Below are 16,382 nucleotides of genomic sequence, written 5' to 3'. Positions count from 1 at the left end.
TGTTTATCTTACCACACTCACCTGATGGAGTCCAGTTGGTGCAGACAGCTGGGGTTGCAGAGGGTTCTGTATTTCTGACCGAACGCTCGGTCCAGACACGGCTGCAGGAGTTTCATCCTGCTCACGAAGGTCTCACACTCCTGCTGGGACGTTACTGTCAGCAGTTTAGTCTGTTCAACACACATACCAAGAGCTAGAATATCCTCCACCTGCAAGAAAAAAGAGACATACAATAAAAGATTATGACAAGTTGACATGTTTTAAATCACACATATGTATTGGCCTATATCTCAGAATTGTATTCATTTTTGTGAAGACAACTGAATTACATAGTGAGTTTTAAAGTTTGGATTATTATTTAAGATTTAAACTACAAATCTAATTGAAAAGTGGCGCGGTAAAGACCTAAACACAAGTTATATTAACAGAGTATTCTTTCCCTGAAAATCAGCCTGTTCAGCATTAGTATGCCAATAAAACAACCCAATGGAACAAAAGCCAGGCGTTATTGAGAAGAAAACCAACATTGAATTTCAAAAAGAAAATTAGGCTTTTAAATATGAATAAAAATATGTCTAATACAGACCAAATTTCCAAGGTTCAAAAAAATAAATAAAATGTATGTCTGATGCAATATTTAAAGGAAATGAACTGTTCAAAATGTATCCAAATTGCTTAATTTGAACAAACTTCCTGGTGTTATTACTCTCTGTGTCAGATGTTCATTACTGGTATTGTTATGAATTGAATATAACATATAATATCAATTATGATGTCAGTTAGTCAAGGATCGTCAGTTTACTCAATGAATTAAAAAAAAAGGGTTCCTTTAAGGAAAAAGGCTGGGAACCACGCAAAAGGTGAAAGGAATAATTTTAGAGGTATCTTAATAAAAAACGGAATATAATTTGGAGGTAATGACAGAATGTGAAATACTATTTTCTTGTACGTAACCTGTGTGTCCAAACAATTTCAAAATAAATACAAGAGTCACGTTCTAGATTCCTTAAGGGTATTCTCACCATTTCTGGCGGCTCCCTCTTTCCCCCCTGCTTTTGAACATTGTGGGCTAGCTGGGGCTGCAGCAGAAATATGTGGCAGAGAGTGTCCAGTCTCAGGGCAAAATGTTTGGCAGCAGCCATTATCCAAGCAGGAGAGAGCTCAGTGACAGCACCCAAAGACGTCTGAAGCTCGGACACACAGCCCAACATGGCCCGGGTGAACACCTGTGTAAAAGGGAAGACTATTACTGGCTGTTCCCTAAAACATGTCTGTCCAAATGTTAGACTCAAGATGTCCATACCGTCAGTTCGTCCGTAGACTTGATCTTCAAAGCGAGCAGCAGAAAGTCTTGTAGAAAGTGGTGGCCGTACTCCAATCTCTCTTTTTCTGAGAGCTTCTGGAAGTGACTGCCCAGCCTGCTGTTGGTGAAGGAGCTCACAAACTGGAGAATCCTCCCTGTACCATCCTCTCTTACTAAGAAACAGTCATAAAACCACAACAAAACATTTGACACAATTCGATATAGATCACGCTTACACATGCAAACATTATAATGGTGGCTAAGTGAATGTACTGGTGCAGTGCATGAGAAGGACATCAACTGAATGAAAGTAGGCATAGACCCAAACTGTTGATAAGAGATGTTCTATAGTATACAAAACCAAGATAAAGGCAAACCTGGCATGAATTCTGATTCTTCCCACAAACTTTCAAGGTGGATTCTGATGCACCAGCTGAACGGGGCAGCACAGGGTTTTTCTTCACCATCCAACATGAAGAAGTGATGCACAAGCACCTCCTGGTCTGACTCACTAGAACATATGATAATCAAAGAAAAATGAAGCCTTGTGTTGCTTAAATTCACTCTGTGACTTATACAGAAGACGTAATCCACAATACCTTGGGTTTTGGACGGTTGTTAAACCCAAACTCTGTGAGTCTGCCAGGATGTCCAACCACAGCTGTATCAGGCCCTCGCTGAGCCTGTCACCAGAGAGCAAGTCCAGATTTGCATACCTGTCCATAACTTCCAACATGTTCGCCAAGATCGGAGTCACGGTGGACTGCAGACAGCGCCACAGGGTATGTCTGTCAGTTGAAGACACAAAAGAAAGCAGAATGTGATCAAACCGTTTATTAGAAAAAAGAAAATGTTCCACATTTCAACAGCTGTGGTTTGATTCATGCCGAAAACAAATCCCCTTTTCTTGTTCGGTTCTCTTTTCTTTACAAGTTATATTGCTAATGAACGTCACCTCCAAGTTCCCCCCTCCTGTAGAGCCTGGCGTTTCTGGGCTTCTCTGCTCACCCACTCCTTAGGAGAACGCATCAGTTCTTCTCTCTGTGCCAAAGCCTCTGCCAGTCTACTCAACATCACCTCCTGAAATTGGGCTTTAACAAAATACAAAGTTGACATCAATCAGAAACAATTCCGATAGAACGTTTTTAGACTGAGCCTAATAGACATGATGAATCACAAAAGTGATCTACAAACCCAATCATTCTGGTCAACTCTATAGTAATAACCTACAAGTAAAATGTTCTGATGACTATGTTTACCTCCGATTTGAACTTCATCAGTTCTCAGAAGAGTCAGAAGGATGTGCATCCGCTGCATGCCTCGCGATGTCACACCATCGGGTTCCCTCATCAAACCCACAGCTTTTTGGATACATGATCTCACTAAGGAGAGGGTGTTGAGATGGGCTCTATCTCCCTGTACACAAACATAATTGAGTTAAATTCAAGCAACATTAAGATATAAGATTTGTTTTTTAGAGGAAAATATTATATATATTGTACCAACCTCAGAGTCTTTCCTTTGCTTCAATGTTTCTCCATCTTCATCATGTTCTATTGAAGATTAAGAATACTGTTTATTTTCGGTGCAACATTGCATAGAGAACAATGAAATCACTTCATGTAGATACTCAGAAACACACATTTAATACCCAAAGGTTATACAGTTTCTACCTGAAAGTGCAGGGTTAACTAGGCTGCTAATGAGAGTTCCACAGAAAACCAACAGGTTCCGGCTCATGTCGTCTGAATCCCTCAAGTCATCAATATGCACCGACTGCCAGACACCTTTGTTTACAAGAGACAAAACATGACTTTAATCTAGTTATGAGTCATGTATAATGCAGTAGCAAATAATTTAACTGCAATAATGACCACATTCCATAAAGTCCTCACCTCCTTGGAAACCAATGTATTGGGATTTACTTGGGATCCTAGAAACCCTCACAATGAAAATCACCCAACAGGTCTGATGCTCCAGTGTCATCAAGTAATTCATGGTGCAATACCTGAAGGCAGATGAAATCATAAACACACGTGAATTGCCTGTAATGTTGTTTTTATCGTCTGAACCTGCATATAGTCATGTTTCAATCTGAATCTTGAAATGGAACCCTACTTTGCTGATGCTATGAGCTCATCGCTGCAGTGGGATTCCTCGAGGTCCATCTGGATTAGCATGATATGAAGAGAGTTGTCAGCATCTTTGAGGAAGGCCCTGACACAGAAAGAGTAGAGTAAGAGAAGATTAAAAGACACAAAATAAAGAAAAGAACCATGCTATGTATGTGCATAAAGCTGAGTTATGATTGGTCATAATAACACCGAATGTGGTTATGATTAAATTGTTAACTGTCAGATTTACAGCATACTTTTGGCCATAATTGCGCAGCCCTACAAATGAACTGAGATTTCCACACACATATTTTAAGCTATTGTAGTACGCCCGACCAATACAAATCAGGGTATTAGGATAATGTCACTACTCATGTAGTTCCTTTAACTGTTCTTTATTAAGTGTGCAGAGCAATGTTGATTAAACATGGTAATTTGAAGGTTGGATATTTGTGAAAAATGTTTTTTGTATATATTAATAATTGACGATGTAAAATAATTCCAGTTTAATGTTACTGTTAAAAAGACGGTTATTTTTGTAAGCCGTTTGTTATTATTGTCACGCTTGGTGGCTTCAATGTGTTCATTTGATTCAGATACAGGAAAAGTTGCTTTTGGAGTGGGCCTCATATATAGCCCTTAAGGTCAGAATAATGAGTTCCTCGATAAGTCCCCCCCCCCCCCCCCGCAAAAAGCTTTTAAAAAAATTTATCAAATTCCAATTGAAAGAAGGCCATGTTGTGGTTATTTGAAAATGTGGTACCTTATATTGTTGCAGAAGGAGATCTCAGTGTCAAACTGGTGGAGTGACAGCATGCGGATCCTGTCAGTTTGTAGTCCTAGAGCATTGGCTAAAACGCTGACATCTGATCTGGTTAGCAAGCCCGAGAATGTAGTTATCTATGCAAAACCACAAGGTGGAAAGTTATGTAGAATTTGTAGATATTGCAAAAAAATAATAAAAACTCAATTGGAGCAGTAGTGCTAACCTACCTCTAGAAACTTGCTGGACCCCTCATGCTTGTTCAGGAAATCTTTCAGGAATTCTCTAAGGCAGTGATGATGCTGTTGCTGGAAGTACAATCTCTGGAGTTTCTCCTTTTCTTTGTTTGCCAATTCTGAAGACTTGAGCCTCACAACAGCATCCGGGGTTGCACAGTTCAACAAGAGACATTTAGCTAAATCCAAGACTTCTTCTTCCTCATTTGCTCCAGGAGACTCAACAGCGTTTTCTGTTTCCATCGGTTCTTCAAGCTCAGACATCACTTTGTTTTCACCATCACATACCTCAGTGGATTCATCATCGTTCTTTTTCATTGACTCAATTTCTTGCCCTTTTCCTTCAGTCTCTATGTCCATTGCATCACCCAACTGACCATCCTCTTTATCAGGGTCTTCTTTCTGTTTGTTGGCATTTGGTCCATGTGATTTGTTTGGATCTTGTCCTTCCAGTAGGTCTTCTTGATCAATTTGTTGATGTTGTCTTACTGTACTGTCTTCACCTTGTTGTGCTCTCCTTTCTAGTGCTTGCAAGAGAGCACTGGCACAGGCATCTCCATGGTGGCCAATGAAAATATCAGACAACTTGAAATATTCCAAGGCCTCACCTGAGAAATCATTCACCCACTCCTTCAGTTTGTGGTGAACCCTGTGTTGCCATGGTTCCAGATCGGTACTCCTATCCACCCTGTGTTTTTCAAGCCTGTTGATGAGGGGCATGGGAAAGTGCTCATAGACCTTCTTCTGGTCCTCTATCACCACCAGTCTGAAGTGTGTATGGACACGACATTTGACTCTGTGGGAACCAAGACCAAGATCAACGTATTGCTGATTACTGAGGTAAACGTAGTACTGGTTCAAGGCATCGTACAGGCTTTCATAAAGATTTTGCATGTTGAGGAGGATGACAGTACGTCCGGTCTCCATGCAAGTCTTCACACGGTTCACGTTACGGCAGATTTGGGCATATTCCTGGTCCTTCGGGAATCCTGAGCCAAAGACTATTTCAGGAGGTGGATAGTCTCCTTTGGCGAAGATGTGTTGCTGAAGGAAATGGAGAGCTGCATTGTTGGTGGTCAGCAAAAGGAGGTAACGGCTCACATGGTTGGTGTCATGGTCAAGATTCTTTTTCACCATTTTCAAGGTGCTTGGTCTTGGAATTTCTATTAAGTTCTGGAGAACCTTGTGGAAGAACATTACAGGGTCAAAATCCTCTGGTTGTCCACTGAAGTTACACAAGATGGCCTCAACCAACTGTCCACCATCTGGCTCTTCTTGTGTTGAATCGACAACGGCAAAGAGCATTTTGACCAGGCTATAATAGTCCCTTAGACCAAAGAACTGATTATTTGTTGTCTCATTACAGATACTCAAGAATGCCTTTGCCAAAGATGGGAACAGGTGTTTGATTTTCAGAAGAATTTGGTTGGAGGAGGAGCAAATTCCCTTGGCAGTTGCCACAAGTTCATCCTCAATCGGATCACATCTTGACACAAATATTCCTCTGTTCATTTTTGCTGGGTCAAGAGCCCAGTTGGAAATTCCAACAAAGCCAACCTTCATGTGTGGATCTGGCTTGTCGTTGTCAATGCAACCATCCTCCAAGAGAGGGTGAAGAGTCTTCAGGGGCATCTTAGGAGAATCTTCTGCGAGTCCTATCTCATCAAGGACCACCACAGATACATACTCGTCCATGTTTTTGTCCTTCTGGAAACGGGCACAGTTCCTGAATGTGCCTATGATTCCCTCTGGACTTGAGTGAGGACTGCACTGGAAGGAAACCATATGAACTTGTTTGAGTTTCTTGAATAGTTCACAGTGTGAGTTCTGGCCTTGCATGGCATCAGCGACCACTGTTTTAGCAAGCGACTTCGAGCTGCCTGGCTTACCAACCACAAAGAGTGGGATCCTGAGCTCAATGCAAACCACCATGAGAAACACATTCTCTTTGAGAGCAATATTTTTGGCTATGGTCTTCCCTGTCTGTATGTTCTGAAGGAAGAAGTCTTGACAGGTTGAAATCTCTTGCTGCAATGCTGTTGAGCAATAAGGGTCTGGAAAGTATCTACAAATCACGGAGAGGTACTCATCTTTGGCCACCAGAGATGGGTAGTAGCAGACCCCAACTGAAAGAATCAAGCACTTCAGTGTTTTATGAGCCGCACTGAGGGGAGGGCAGTTGTTGAAAAGGACCTCGGTATGCTGGTAAAACCAAACTAGCACCTTCATAGTCCTCTCCACATCTCTGAGACTCACAAAACTGCACTCATTCTTCCGACCTCGCATATATTCCTGCGAGGCTGCCAGCACATTGGAAATGATGTCCTTGCAGGCTGCTGGCAACCGATGTTCTTCGAGTTGCTTCTGCACAATCTGTTTGATGTAGGAGAGTTCAGTTGAATCACTCAATTGACCAAAATCCCACACCAAGGAAGCCATGCTTGGTGGCAGAGGATGAACTCTGTACACCAGCTGCCTCAGGGGGACTTTGCCAAGGCGGTCTTCTGTTTCATCTGCCTTCACTCTGTATCCTAAACCAGCACGTTCCAAACGTTTAACCATTTCAGGTGAGTGCTTCCTGTAAGGATTACATGCAGCAATTATTTTTAAGCCACTGCCTGCTTTTAGAGGTTCCCCTTTCATTGATTGGTCACACAGGATTTCCTTGATGGCAAAAAGGGCCTCTGTCGTGTTGCCTTCGTCAAAGAACAAAATGGTGTCTAGTTTGTGAGATCTTCGGTTATTTACAGCAAGTATCTCTGCCTCTCTCACTTTTCTGTAGATCATCTCTGCTGTTGTTCCACCATGAACCTTGACAAGTACCATGTTTTCCACAGGTTTTTGCTCCCTCTGCAGAGCACAAAGGAAACGGACTAATCTGGTTTTACCACAGCCTGTTTCCCCCATGATGACAACTGGAATTCCACATCGGAATCTCATGTGTATTGCCAACATCTTCATCACATTGTCAGCAGTGAGTTCATATGTTGGGTCTGGATCAAATGTTCTGTCCATTATTCCTTTCTCTGCACCAACAACGCATGAAATCCTTTTGATTTTGTCTGCCCGGGGCAACTGATCAAAGTCTTCTGTGAGACAAATCGTTTGCCGTTCCAAGTCTTCAAAAAGTCTTTGTGACATCACATTTTCTATCAGGACTTTGTTGCTTCGAGGATCAACTGCATTGAATGTGTTTTGCCTCAGACATTTCCGCACATTAAAGCCCAGAAATGACATTGAGAATCGGTCTGCATTAAAGAAAATGTATGGATGAGACTCATTTTCCCAATGCTTGCGAATTGTCAGACGGGCAAGAAGGTCATCTTCCATACTGTTATTGATGTGCAGCATGGAACTTTCATCAGATGTGTTCAGAGATGGCGTAGCAAAATCTTTTGCCATTCGGATCATAAACTTCACAACGAAGCCTTTGAAACCGGGAAGCTGGTCAGCCAGAAAATCTGGATTACAGAAAATGGAGTTCTCACAGTCTTTCAGTTGCACATTGAGGAACCAGGAGAAGTTCTTCAACTCTGCCCAAGATGGATCTTGCATTCCACAGTTTAACAGAAAAAGATTGACACAATCAATGTGATTTCCCTTTCTGGATCCTTCCTCGTATTTAAACCGATCCAGATTCTGATTCTGACCGTAGAGCTTTAAGTACTGATAGGGTCTTTGAATACCCTCACTGCAAAACTCCTGCTCATCCATGAGTGGATCAAAGGTTGATTTTGTCAACACTCCTTTACTGTCCACCAACTGCTTCACCTCTTTTGGAGGTCTACAATGGATGGTAGGCAGAATGTCAAGAAGTCCAAGCTTCATCTGAGTGAGAAATAATACAAATAAAAAGAGGTATGGTATCAATACAAAAATGTTTGGCTTTACATTTGAAAGTGGCACAATCCCTTAATTGAAAACGTTCGTATCGCCTCAGGACCAATTATAGAAATATGCTGTCATTAAAAGCTGTAACTTGACAGAGCTTAAAGATGTTGAAGAGGACATATTATGCACATTTTAAGTTTCATATTTGTACCTTGTGCCTCTGCTGTGGCATGTTTACATGCGTTCATTGTTAAAAAAAGGTCTGTATTTTTCTCATACTGCCTGTGCTACCGCAGCTCTTTAAGCCCTCTGCCTGAAACTAGAGCCAAGTCTGCTCTGATTGGTAGCTCAGTGGTTCCCAACTGGGGGTACGAGGACCCCCCGGGGTAATTGAGGGGATTGTAGGGGGTACATAGAAAGATTAGGGGTTGCAATATATTTCCACAAAAAAACAATTTTAAATCAAGTTTCTTAAAACTGGTGTCCTGCCCCCAGAACTATCAAAGCTTAGGAAACAGAAGGAAGCCCAAGTGTCTAATTGAAAGCTCTAATCTTATCAAAAGATGTTCAAACTGCTAGAAGTGAGTCTTAATATATATTTTTTTAACTCACAATAAGTGTACATTTAAACAAGTTTAAATGCATTTGTATTAAGGTTGAGTTATACAAGTGATTTTCATTCAAGGAGCAGTTAGGGTGAATACGATTGCAAACAGTTCTCATCGAATCATCACAGATGAGAGAGGGTACTAGAATTGTGACCAGGTCAATGGGTACACGAGACAAAAAAGGCTGTGGGAACCACTGCGCCAGCTCTGTTGAGATTGGTCAAGCGCTTAGTGATGTGTCTGAATGTCGAGCCCCTTAGCTTTACAAGGTGGTGGAATAAACTATATAACAAACTACAGGAATAGGAAAACCAAAAAGCATAATTGGGCCTTTTTGATGTCTAAAGATCCATATAACATGAATTTTTAATGCAGCATTTTCTGACAGTTAAAAATAAAAATAAATGAATACCTCTTTTGGTTGGTTTTGAGTGGATTTGCATGTTCTCAGGACCTCAACTGTAATCAAATGAGAAACATTTCTTCTCCACAACATGCCATGGCTGTCACTCAAACAGCCCAGTACCAACAGATGGAACAGAAACTCCTCTAGACCTGAACGGACCTAAAGGGTAACAACAGTACAGAAAAAAGACAGACTTTCAAGTACAACCATCAACAGAACAAGGCATCTGCCAAGACAAACAGCTGTGCATACTTACTCCAGCGATGTCTATGTGCAGGATGCAAGGGTCCTGCTCTCTCAAGGGGACAAGTTTCTCTGAAAGAGTCTTTATCAAGGAGTCCATATCAACACATGGCTCAATCAGTCTGATCCTGATATGTTTTGCTCTGGGAGATTTCTGCTGGAACTTCTCAAACAAACGATCCACAAAAAGGGATTTTCCTATCGAAAAAAAAAACAAATGTATTCCGTCAGGATAAATGTTTCATGAAACAACTTGAATATTGTAACTGTATGTGTTTATGGAACTTTGAATGATAGCATTTAACCAATATTTTTTACATAACAAACTGATTCAACATGTGCCTCTTTGGATAAGCATTATCATAATGGCATAACAGTTAGGGACATCCTTACCAACTGCAGGGCGTACAGATGACACCATCCAGACTGAGAGCTTATCAGGAGAAACCTTTGTGACAGGGTTTTGTGGGATGTTTTGTGTGAAGTGGTGATGTAGATATTTCCTGGCAGTCTCTGCTGTTAGATTCATGCCAGCCTGTACTTTGAAATTGCTGAAGAAAGAGGGTACATATCTGTGCTGGTGCTCAACCGGACTGACTATAATCAAGCGATAATGAGGGTTGGCACTTCTCTCAAGAAACTCAAAGAGCTCCCCAGAGGCCTCACTGACATCATATCCCAGCAGCCCTGGATTGACGAGAGAGTATATCTTCTCCCAGTTTCCTTCTGAGCCCTGACCGAGGGCTCGGCGGAAAAAAATCTCCACCTCCTCTTCTGTGGTTTCCTCTTTGCAGACTAGAACCTCATCAGTAGATGGAAGAGGTTGATCTGGACTCTGCATGTAAAAAGACAGGATGGTGGTAAAAACTTCTGCACTGGGACAAATCACAAGATTGGGTTTTCCCTCCTGGAGAACCAGTGGAAGATTTCTTATGGTCTGTTCCTGGTTCAATTCAGAGAGGCATGAGAGGAAATTGGCAAGAGATGGGATGTCCAAGTGCTCGTCGAGGTACTGTGGCATGTCGTTCTTGAATTTACACCAGAGTTTTTCAAGACTGTCTTCATCGCAGTTCATCTCGTCATCAGTGGGCCCGGGTAGGGCGCCCTCTGCAGCATCATCATGACACTTCAAGACACCATCATCTTCATCCTCTGAGGAAAAATCCATCAAATCAAGAACCTCCTCCCTGTCCTCTTCACTGTGTCCCGGTGAAGCTGGTGGTGAGTCCATAGAAGGAACCGATTGATCTTCATTCACAAACATAACATCTTCCTCTTCCTCATCATGCTTTAAATGAATACTTGCTGCATTAATGTAAGCTTCTTTGACATCAGTAGGAGTGCACTGAGGCTTTATGGGGAAAAGTAAAAGCCATAACTGTGGAGGAACTGGCGCATGACGTTGTCGTTGACACACTTTGTGTATCCAGTGGCACAGGTACACCATCTGCTCTGAGGTGTAGTGGTTCAACAAGTTAAAGGAGGAGCGCATCTCACTGATGAAGGAGCACCATTCGTCTTTGCAGCTATCCATGGAGTGAGTCAGCTTTTGCAGCTGCTCGGTCACCTCGCCGTAGTACGCCATCTCTTTACCCCGCAGGGATAAGAAGGTGGCTTTGATGCACGGCTGCTGCTGTTGTGGGCAGCATTTGACCTCAGCATGCCAATCCCTGAAGAGCATGTTGCCGGATGTTTGCATCTGTTGAAGGATGGTGCCCAGTCTTTGAACTCCTTCAAAAACCTACAGCACAGGAAGGGATGTATACAGTTAAAATCAGAAGAGAAAGTAGACGCTAGGGTTGCACTCGACTTAATATTTTTCAAGTTGACCAATAGTCGCCAACTAGAAAATGCATTTCCTGCAGAAAATGCGTGCGAATGCTGTAAACCGTGAACATTTATGGCTGAATTTAGCTGAAAATGCAGAAAAAGCTGAATATGTTATTACCTGAATGGTGGCTGCTTTTAGCTAAAAAATTCAGAAAAAGCTTAATATTTAAAAGAAAAGGTTTTAAAAAAGGTATAAACAACAACATGTATAGCCTTGATGTCCTGAAATAGCTGAATAATGTAATAGTTGAATGGTTTCTGCAGCTGAAAATAGGCTGAAGGAGTTAAATATCAGATGTAAGTAGTAGTGAATGAATTTGTATTAAGATGAGAAAATAAAGTAAAAAGGCTTGGGCAAGCAGCAGAATATTTTGACTGCAAACTTTTTGACTAAAACCATACGTCACCAATAATGTATAAAATATGTGGAACCTGTTGAAGTCTGTATGAAGTCTCCATCAGACAGAAAAGAATAGTCTGAGACAGTCTGTTAAAGTCCAGTCTGTCAGTGTTTGTTTCTGTTCCTGAGCACCTACTCATAACAACCATTCATAACACCTGTGTGTGTGTCCAGAGATCAAAGACAACCAACTGCAGCACTGCGTCCCATAAGAATGCATTGAGTTGTATATCTGACCATTTTGCCACCCGTTCAAAAACTATGGAGAGAGAGAGAGAGTCTGTGAGAGAGAGAGAGAGAGAGAGAGAGAGAGAGAGAGAGTTTGTGTGTGTATCTTGGTGTCTGTGTGAAAGAGAGAGCGAGTGTGTGTGTGTCTTGGTGTCTGTGTGAGAGAGAGAGAGCGAACGTGTGTGTGTGTGTGTGTGTGTATGTGTGTGTGTATGTGTGTATGTGTGTATGTGTGTGTGTGTGTGTGTGTGTGTGTGTGTGTGTGTGTGTGTGTGTGTGTGTGTGTGTGTGTGTGTGTGTGTGTGTGTGTGTGTGTGTGTGTGTGTGTGTGTGTGTCTGTGAGAGAGAGAGAGTGAGTGAGAGCAAGAGAGAGAGAGAGTGTGTGTGTGTGTGTGTGTGTGTGTGTGTGTGTGTGTGTGTGTGTGTGTGTGTGTGTGTGTGTGTGTGTGTGTGTGTGTGTGTGTGTGTGTGTGTGTGTGTGTGTGTGTGTGTGTGTGTGTGTGTCTTGGTGTATATGTATGTGTGTGAGAGAAAGAGTGTGTATGTGTGTGTCTGTCAGAGAGAGAGAGAGAGAGAGAGAGTGAGTGTGTGTCTGTGTGTCTGTGTGTGTGTGTGTGTGTGTGTGTGTGTCTGTCTGTCTGTGTCTGTGTCTGTGTCTGTGTCTGTGTGTGTGTGTGTGTGTGTGTGTGTGTGTGTGTGTGTGTGTGTGTGTGTGTGTGTGTGTGTGTGTGTGTGTGTGTGATTGAGAGAGAGAGAGAGAAAGAGTGTGTGTATGTGTATGTGTATGTGTGTGTGTGTGTGTGTGTGTGTGTGTGTGTGTGTGTGTGTGTAAACCCAGAGATCAAAGGTTACCATGGTGATGAGTTATGCCGATTTACCAACTGCAGCACTGAGTCCCATTAAGAATGCATTGAGGACTACATCTGACAATTTTGCAACCTGATCAAAAACTATGGCTCCTATCAAAATGAGCAGACCGTGAGCATCAGGGAACCCCAATGAACTGAAATATGTTTTTTTTGGGGGGTTTTGTGTGTAAAATGTGGAGATGGGAGCAGTTTGTCTAAAGTGTACTTCTCTCTGTTCTGAAGAAAGATCCGGAACAATTTAACATGGGAATCGATTGGGAGCTAGCTGGACTTTTTGTCTCTTCATGCCCTGAAGAGGCATTTTGTTTAATATTGTTTCTTAATTTTTTTTATTTTCCAACCTAGGAGAGGTTTTCCTACGTTTTTCATGAAAAAATATGTCTGAGGAGTGTAGGGTTTGGGAATTATGGCAAGTTTAAAATATTTTTGGGGAAGAATTTCAAGCACTGCTGCACTCTGTTTTGAGATCAAAGCACTCTAGACTTAACGAGCTGCTCCATCCACTCTAATGTTAAAATCTGAAAAAGGCCTCTCTACCAAGCTCCAAACTAAATTCAATATCTCAAAAAGTTTAAAAGATATCAAATATCTGAATAAGAATTGAATAGCTGAAGGTCTTGTGATCATTTGAAAGTTGGAATTAAGTGTCTAGCTGAAAGTATGTGGAAGGAGTAGCATTTGGCGCAAAGTGTAGGAAAAGTGGATTTGAAGGCATCTCCCATTGACTTCAATGTTAAAAAAAAGAGTTTAAAAAGCTGAATATTTCAAAAAGTATGAAATATTTTGAAAAAGTTGAAAGTTAGCCAATGATTGCTGAAAAGGCTGAATAGTTTAATATTTGAATGGTTTCTATAGCTGAAAGTAAGCTGAAGTTATGGAGAGCTAAAGTATTGGCTGATTTGAAGACTCTTCCGATTGACTTCCATGTTAAAAAAGAGTTTAAAAAGCTGAATATTTTAAAAAGTATGAAATATTTTGAAAAAGTTGAAGGTTTCCCATCTATTCCTGAACAGGCTGAATAGTTTAATATTTGAATGGTTTATGTAGCTGAAAGTAAGCTGAAGTTATGGAGTGCCAAAGTATTGGCTGAAATAATAATAAGGGGAAGAATAAAGATTTGAAGTACTATAGTGGAATGCTGTAAACAGCATTCACACTAATTATGGCGATTAGGCGACTAATCGTCGCACGTATGATGTATTGCCACTGACCTCTGTAAATCTGTTGACTTGCTCTCTGCCGTGCTCGCCTTTGGAAGACATAAGCATGAGTTTGTTTTGTAGCTCCAGAAGGTCTTCAAGCTTGTAGCTCTTTTCCTCTGTGCCCCTTATTGTGACCCGTATCATGTTCTGTAGACATCTCTGCAAACAAGTGAAAATCTTAAAATCTTAAATAACTTGTATGCATGCAGTTAGCATTGTTCATCTTAGTATCTTAGACTTTGAATGTGTATCATTTTTCTGAACATAACTGCCTTTTATTTTTTTTGCAATGTAGCACAGTAATGAGGACTCTACTGAGCAAGGAAGATGCTGAAAAGCTTGCTCATGTTATTGTTGATAAAATAAATAGCAAAGCAAATTCATTCAATAATTATCTTTATCTTTATCGGAAATACTTTAATAATCCCAAGGGAAAATGTGTTTCCATGACAGTTGTTCCACTTTAGAATGAATAAAATACAATAAAATATATATATATATATTATTAAAATGTGGATTAAAAGATCAAATAAGATATATCACCATAATACATTAAAGTTATATGTCCAGTAAAGATAACAATTAAAATAATAAACTATTTTATAAACATAAGAAGACATGTGCCAGCTTATTGACTCAGAGAACTGACACTGAGTTTAAAGTGTATCCTTAATGGAAGATGGTTCACGTACCTTCTCTGTGTTTTCATCACACCACCCTATGTGATAAACTCCATCAGCATTAATAGAAGAAGCCAGGGTGAGGGAGGACTGCTCCACAGAGCCGTGCGTCTCCTTCAGTGCTTTCAGCCAGTTCAGCAGACGAGTGGACTCTCTCTGGAAAACAAACCCAGTGGCATCATTGTCACTTTAACACAGTAACAGGGCTTACAGTATATGTTCTGCATACAAATAAAGAATTACCAATTTGTCTGGTAGCTTTTCATCTCTGTTTTGGGTGTCCCACACCTGCTGAGCACACTTCAGGAACTCCTTAAAGCCAGCCTCAGGGGAGAGGGAGTAGAGCAGAGGAGCGTATCCCATCACTGCATCGTGGAAACACGCCACCTGGTCGATCTCTGTGTCATTCTCTCCAGCAGAGATGGAAGCAAGGTCCACATACACCTTCACATCGCTCATATCTGTACAGGGAACAGAGTAGTAAGCAGGCATCTTCTGCAAGACTGAAGAAGATTTATGGTTTTGCACTAATGTGGAGACTCACTTGTAAGGTTCTCTCTGACCCAGCTGACCAGAGTCTGGCTCGCAAGAAACTCTTCCAGACAGGCTGTGTGATGCTTGGTGACTGCGGAGAGCTGCAGTTTGGCTTGAAACAGGTCAGCAGTAAGGGACCCCAGGGGCCTCTGCTTAAATGTGTCTTCTTCCTGTTAAGCCGACAAATACATATTTAAAAAAGTTTTCTTAAAAAGATCATCAAGCTATGAAAAGCAGTTGCGTTACTGCGTTAAATTTGAAAATCCTTAGTTCAAACCATTAAATGTCACTTTTACCTACTGCCATTCAATTACATTTCTAAAAAGGTTCCTTTAATATAAATGACAGATAAAAAGTCAAATAAGGAATAAAAAGAGTATTATTTCTTCTATGTAGCCCACTGCAACTCAATTCCTTTGTGACTGAATTACGTTAGATCACAAGACAATTACCAGTTGGCTGAGAGTTTCAATTTCTGCAAATTTCCCAGAAAGCTTCATTTGTTCTGCGATTTTCAGCATTGCACTGGCTGCAGCGGCCGCCTCGTGGAGCTGTCGATACTCCTGGATCTGAGTCAGCCTCCGCTCCACCCAGTTCTCCTGAGGTTTGAAGCTTGCCGACTCACAAAGTATCTCAGACATCAGACTCAGCTCCTTCTTCATTCGTTTCCCGTCGCCCTGGTCGCCGGATTCCATCAAAACCTCATTGAGCTCTTCAAAAGTGATGCTTGCATTGGCCATGCTGACACCGAGCCGAGAGAACTCTGTGATCAGCGGCTGCCAGATGATTTCATAGATCTGTGTCAGGGTGACTGGAACAGGAGATGTGCAGGGTTGCCTCGCAGACGCCAGAGATGCAGCCTCCCTGACCCAGTGGGGCAGAATCAGGTTGCTGTGTTGCAGTTTGTGCATCTCATTGGACATTTTCAGGACATTCATACCAACTTTGTACCAGAGGACCTGGGTGGGGCCCGTCTTTCGCAGCTTCTCCTCAGAATCAAAGGTCTGAACAAGCACCAGTGTGTTCAGGCTCACAGTGTGCAGATCTGCACTGTGCTGCTTCTCCAGAGTTAACATCTCAGGAACTGGTTGAATAAGAAAAAAAAAACATACATATCCAAACTCTATGCAAAAGT

The 16,382-nt window shown here is 41.6% G+C and overlaps 1 protein-coding gene across 3 annotated transcripts in view; it reads right to left on the bottom strand.

Moving 5' to 3' along the window:
* Positions 1-16,382, bottom strand: part of rnf213b (ring finger protein 213b) — a 44,664-nt gene that overhangs the window by 17,180 nt on the left and 11,102 nt on the right. For all 3 annotated transcript variants that reach the window (XM_079660426.1, XM_079660428.1, XM_079660427.1), the window contains 21 exons: positions 15,700-16,331; positions 15,258-15,417; positions 14,957-15,174; positions 14,726-14,869; positions 14,043-14,192; positions 9,898-11,245; positions 9,518-9,702; positions 9,268-9,420; positions 4,411-8,244; positions 4,181-4,317; positions 3,422-3,520; positions 3,199-3,311; positions 2,977-3,090; positions 2,810-2,856; positions 2,563-2,719; positions 2,259-2,394; positions 1,903-2,091; positions 1,681-1,814; positions 1,304-1,476; positions 1,023-1,226; positions 22-209 (listed from right to left, as the gene is read on the bottom strand). In XM_079660426.1, the coding sequence (XP_079516552.1) occupies positions 22-209; positions 1,023-1,226; positions 1,304-1,476; positions 1,681-1,814; positions 1,903-2,091; positions 2,259-2,394; positions 2,563-2,719; positions 2,810-2,856; positions 2,977-3,090; positions 3,199-3,311; positions 3,422-3,520; positions 4,181-4,317; positions 4,411-8,244; positions 9,268-9,420; positions 9,518-9,702; positions 9,898-11,245; positions 14,043-14,192; positions 14,726-14,869; positions 14,957-15,174; positions 15,258-15,417; positions 15,700-16,331 (8,515 nt within the window). The remainder of the gene's footprint in view (positions 1-21; positions 210-1,022; positions 1,227-1,303; positions 1,477-1,680; positions 1,815-1,902; positions 2,092-2,258; positions 2,395-2,562; positions 2,720-2,809; positions 2,857-2,976; positions 3,091-3,198; positions 3,312-3,421; positions 3,521-4,180; positions 4,318-4,410; positions 8,245-9,267; positions 9,421-9,517; positions 9,703-9,897; positions 11,246-14,042; positions 14,193-14,725; positions 14,870-14,956; positions 15,175-15,257; positions 15,418-15,699; positions 16,332-16,382) is intronic.

The sequence above is a fragment of the Notothenia rossii genome (genome assembly GCF_949606895.1).
Source record: "Notothenia rossii genome assembly, chromosome: 11".
Lineage (NCBI taxonomy): Eukaryota > Metazoa > Chordata > Actinopteri > Perciformes > Nototheniidae > Notothenia > Notothenia rossii.
This window is presented reverse-complemented; position numbering and strand designations above follow the sequence as displayed.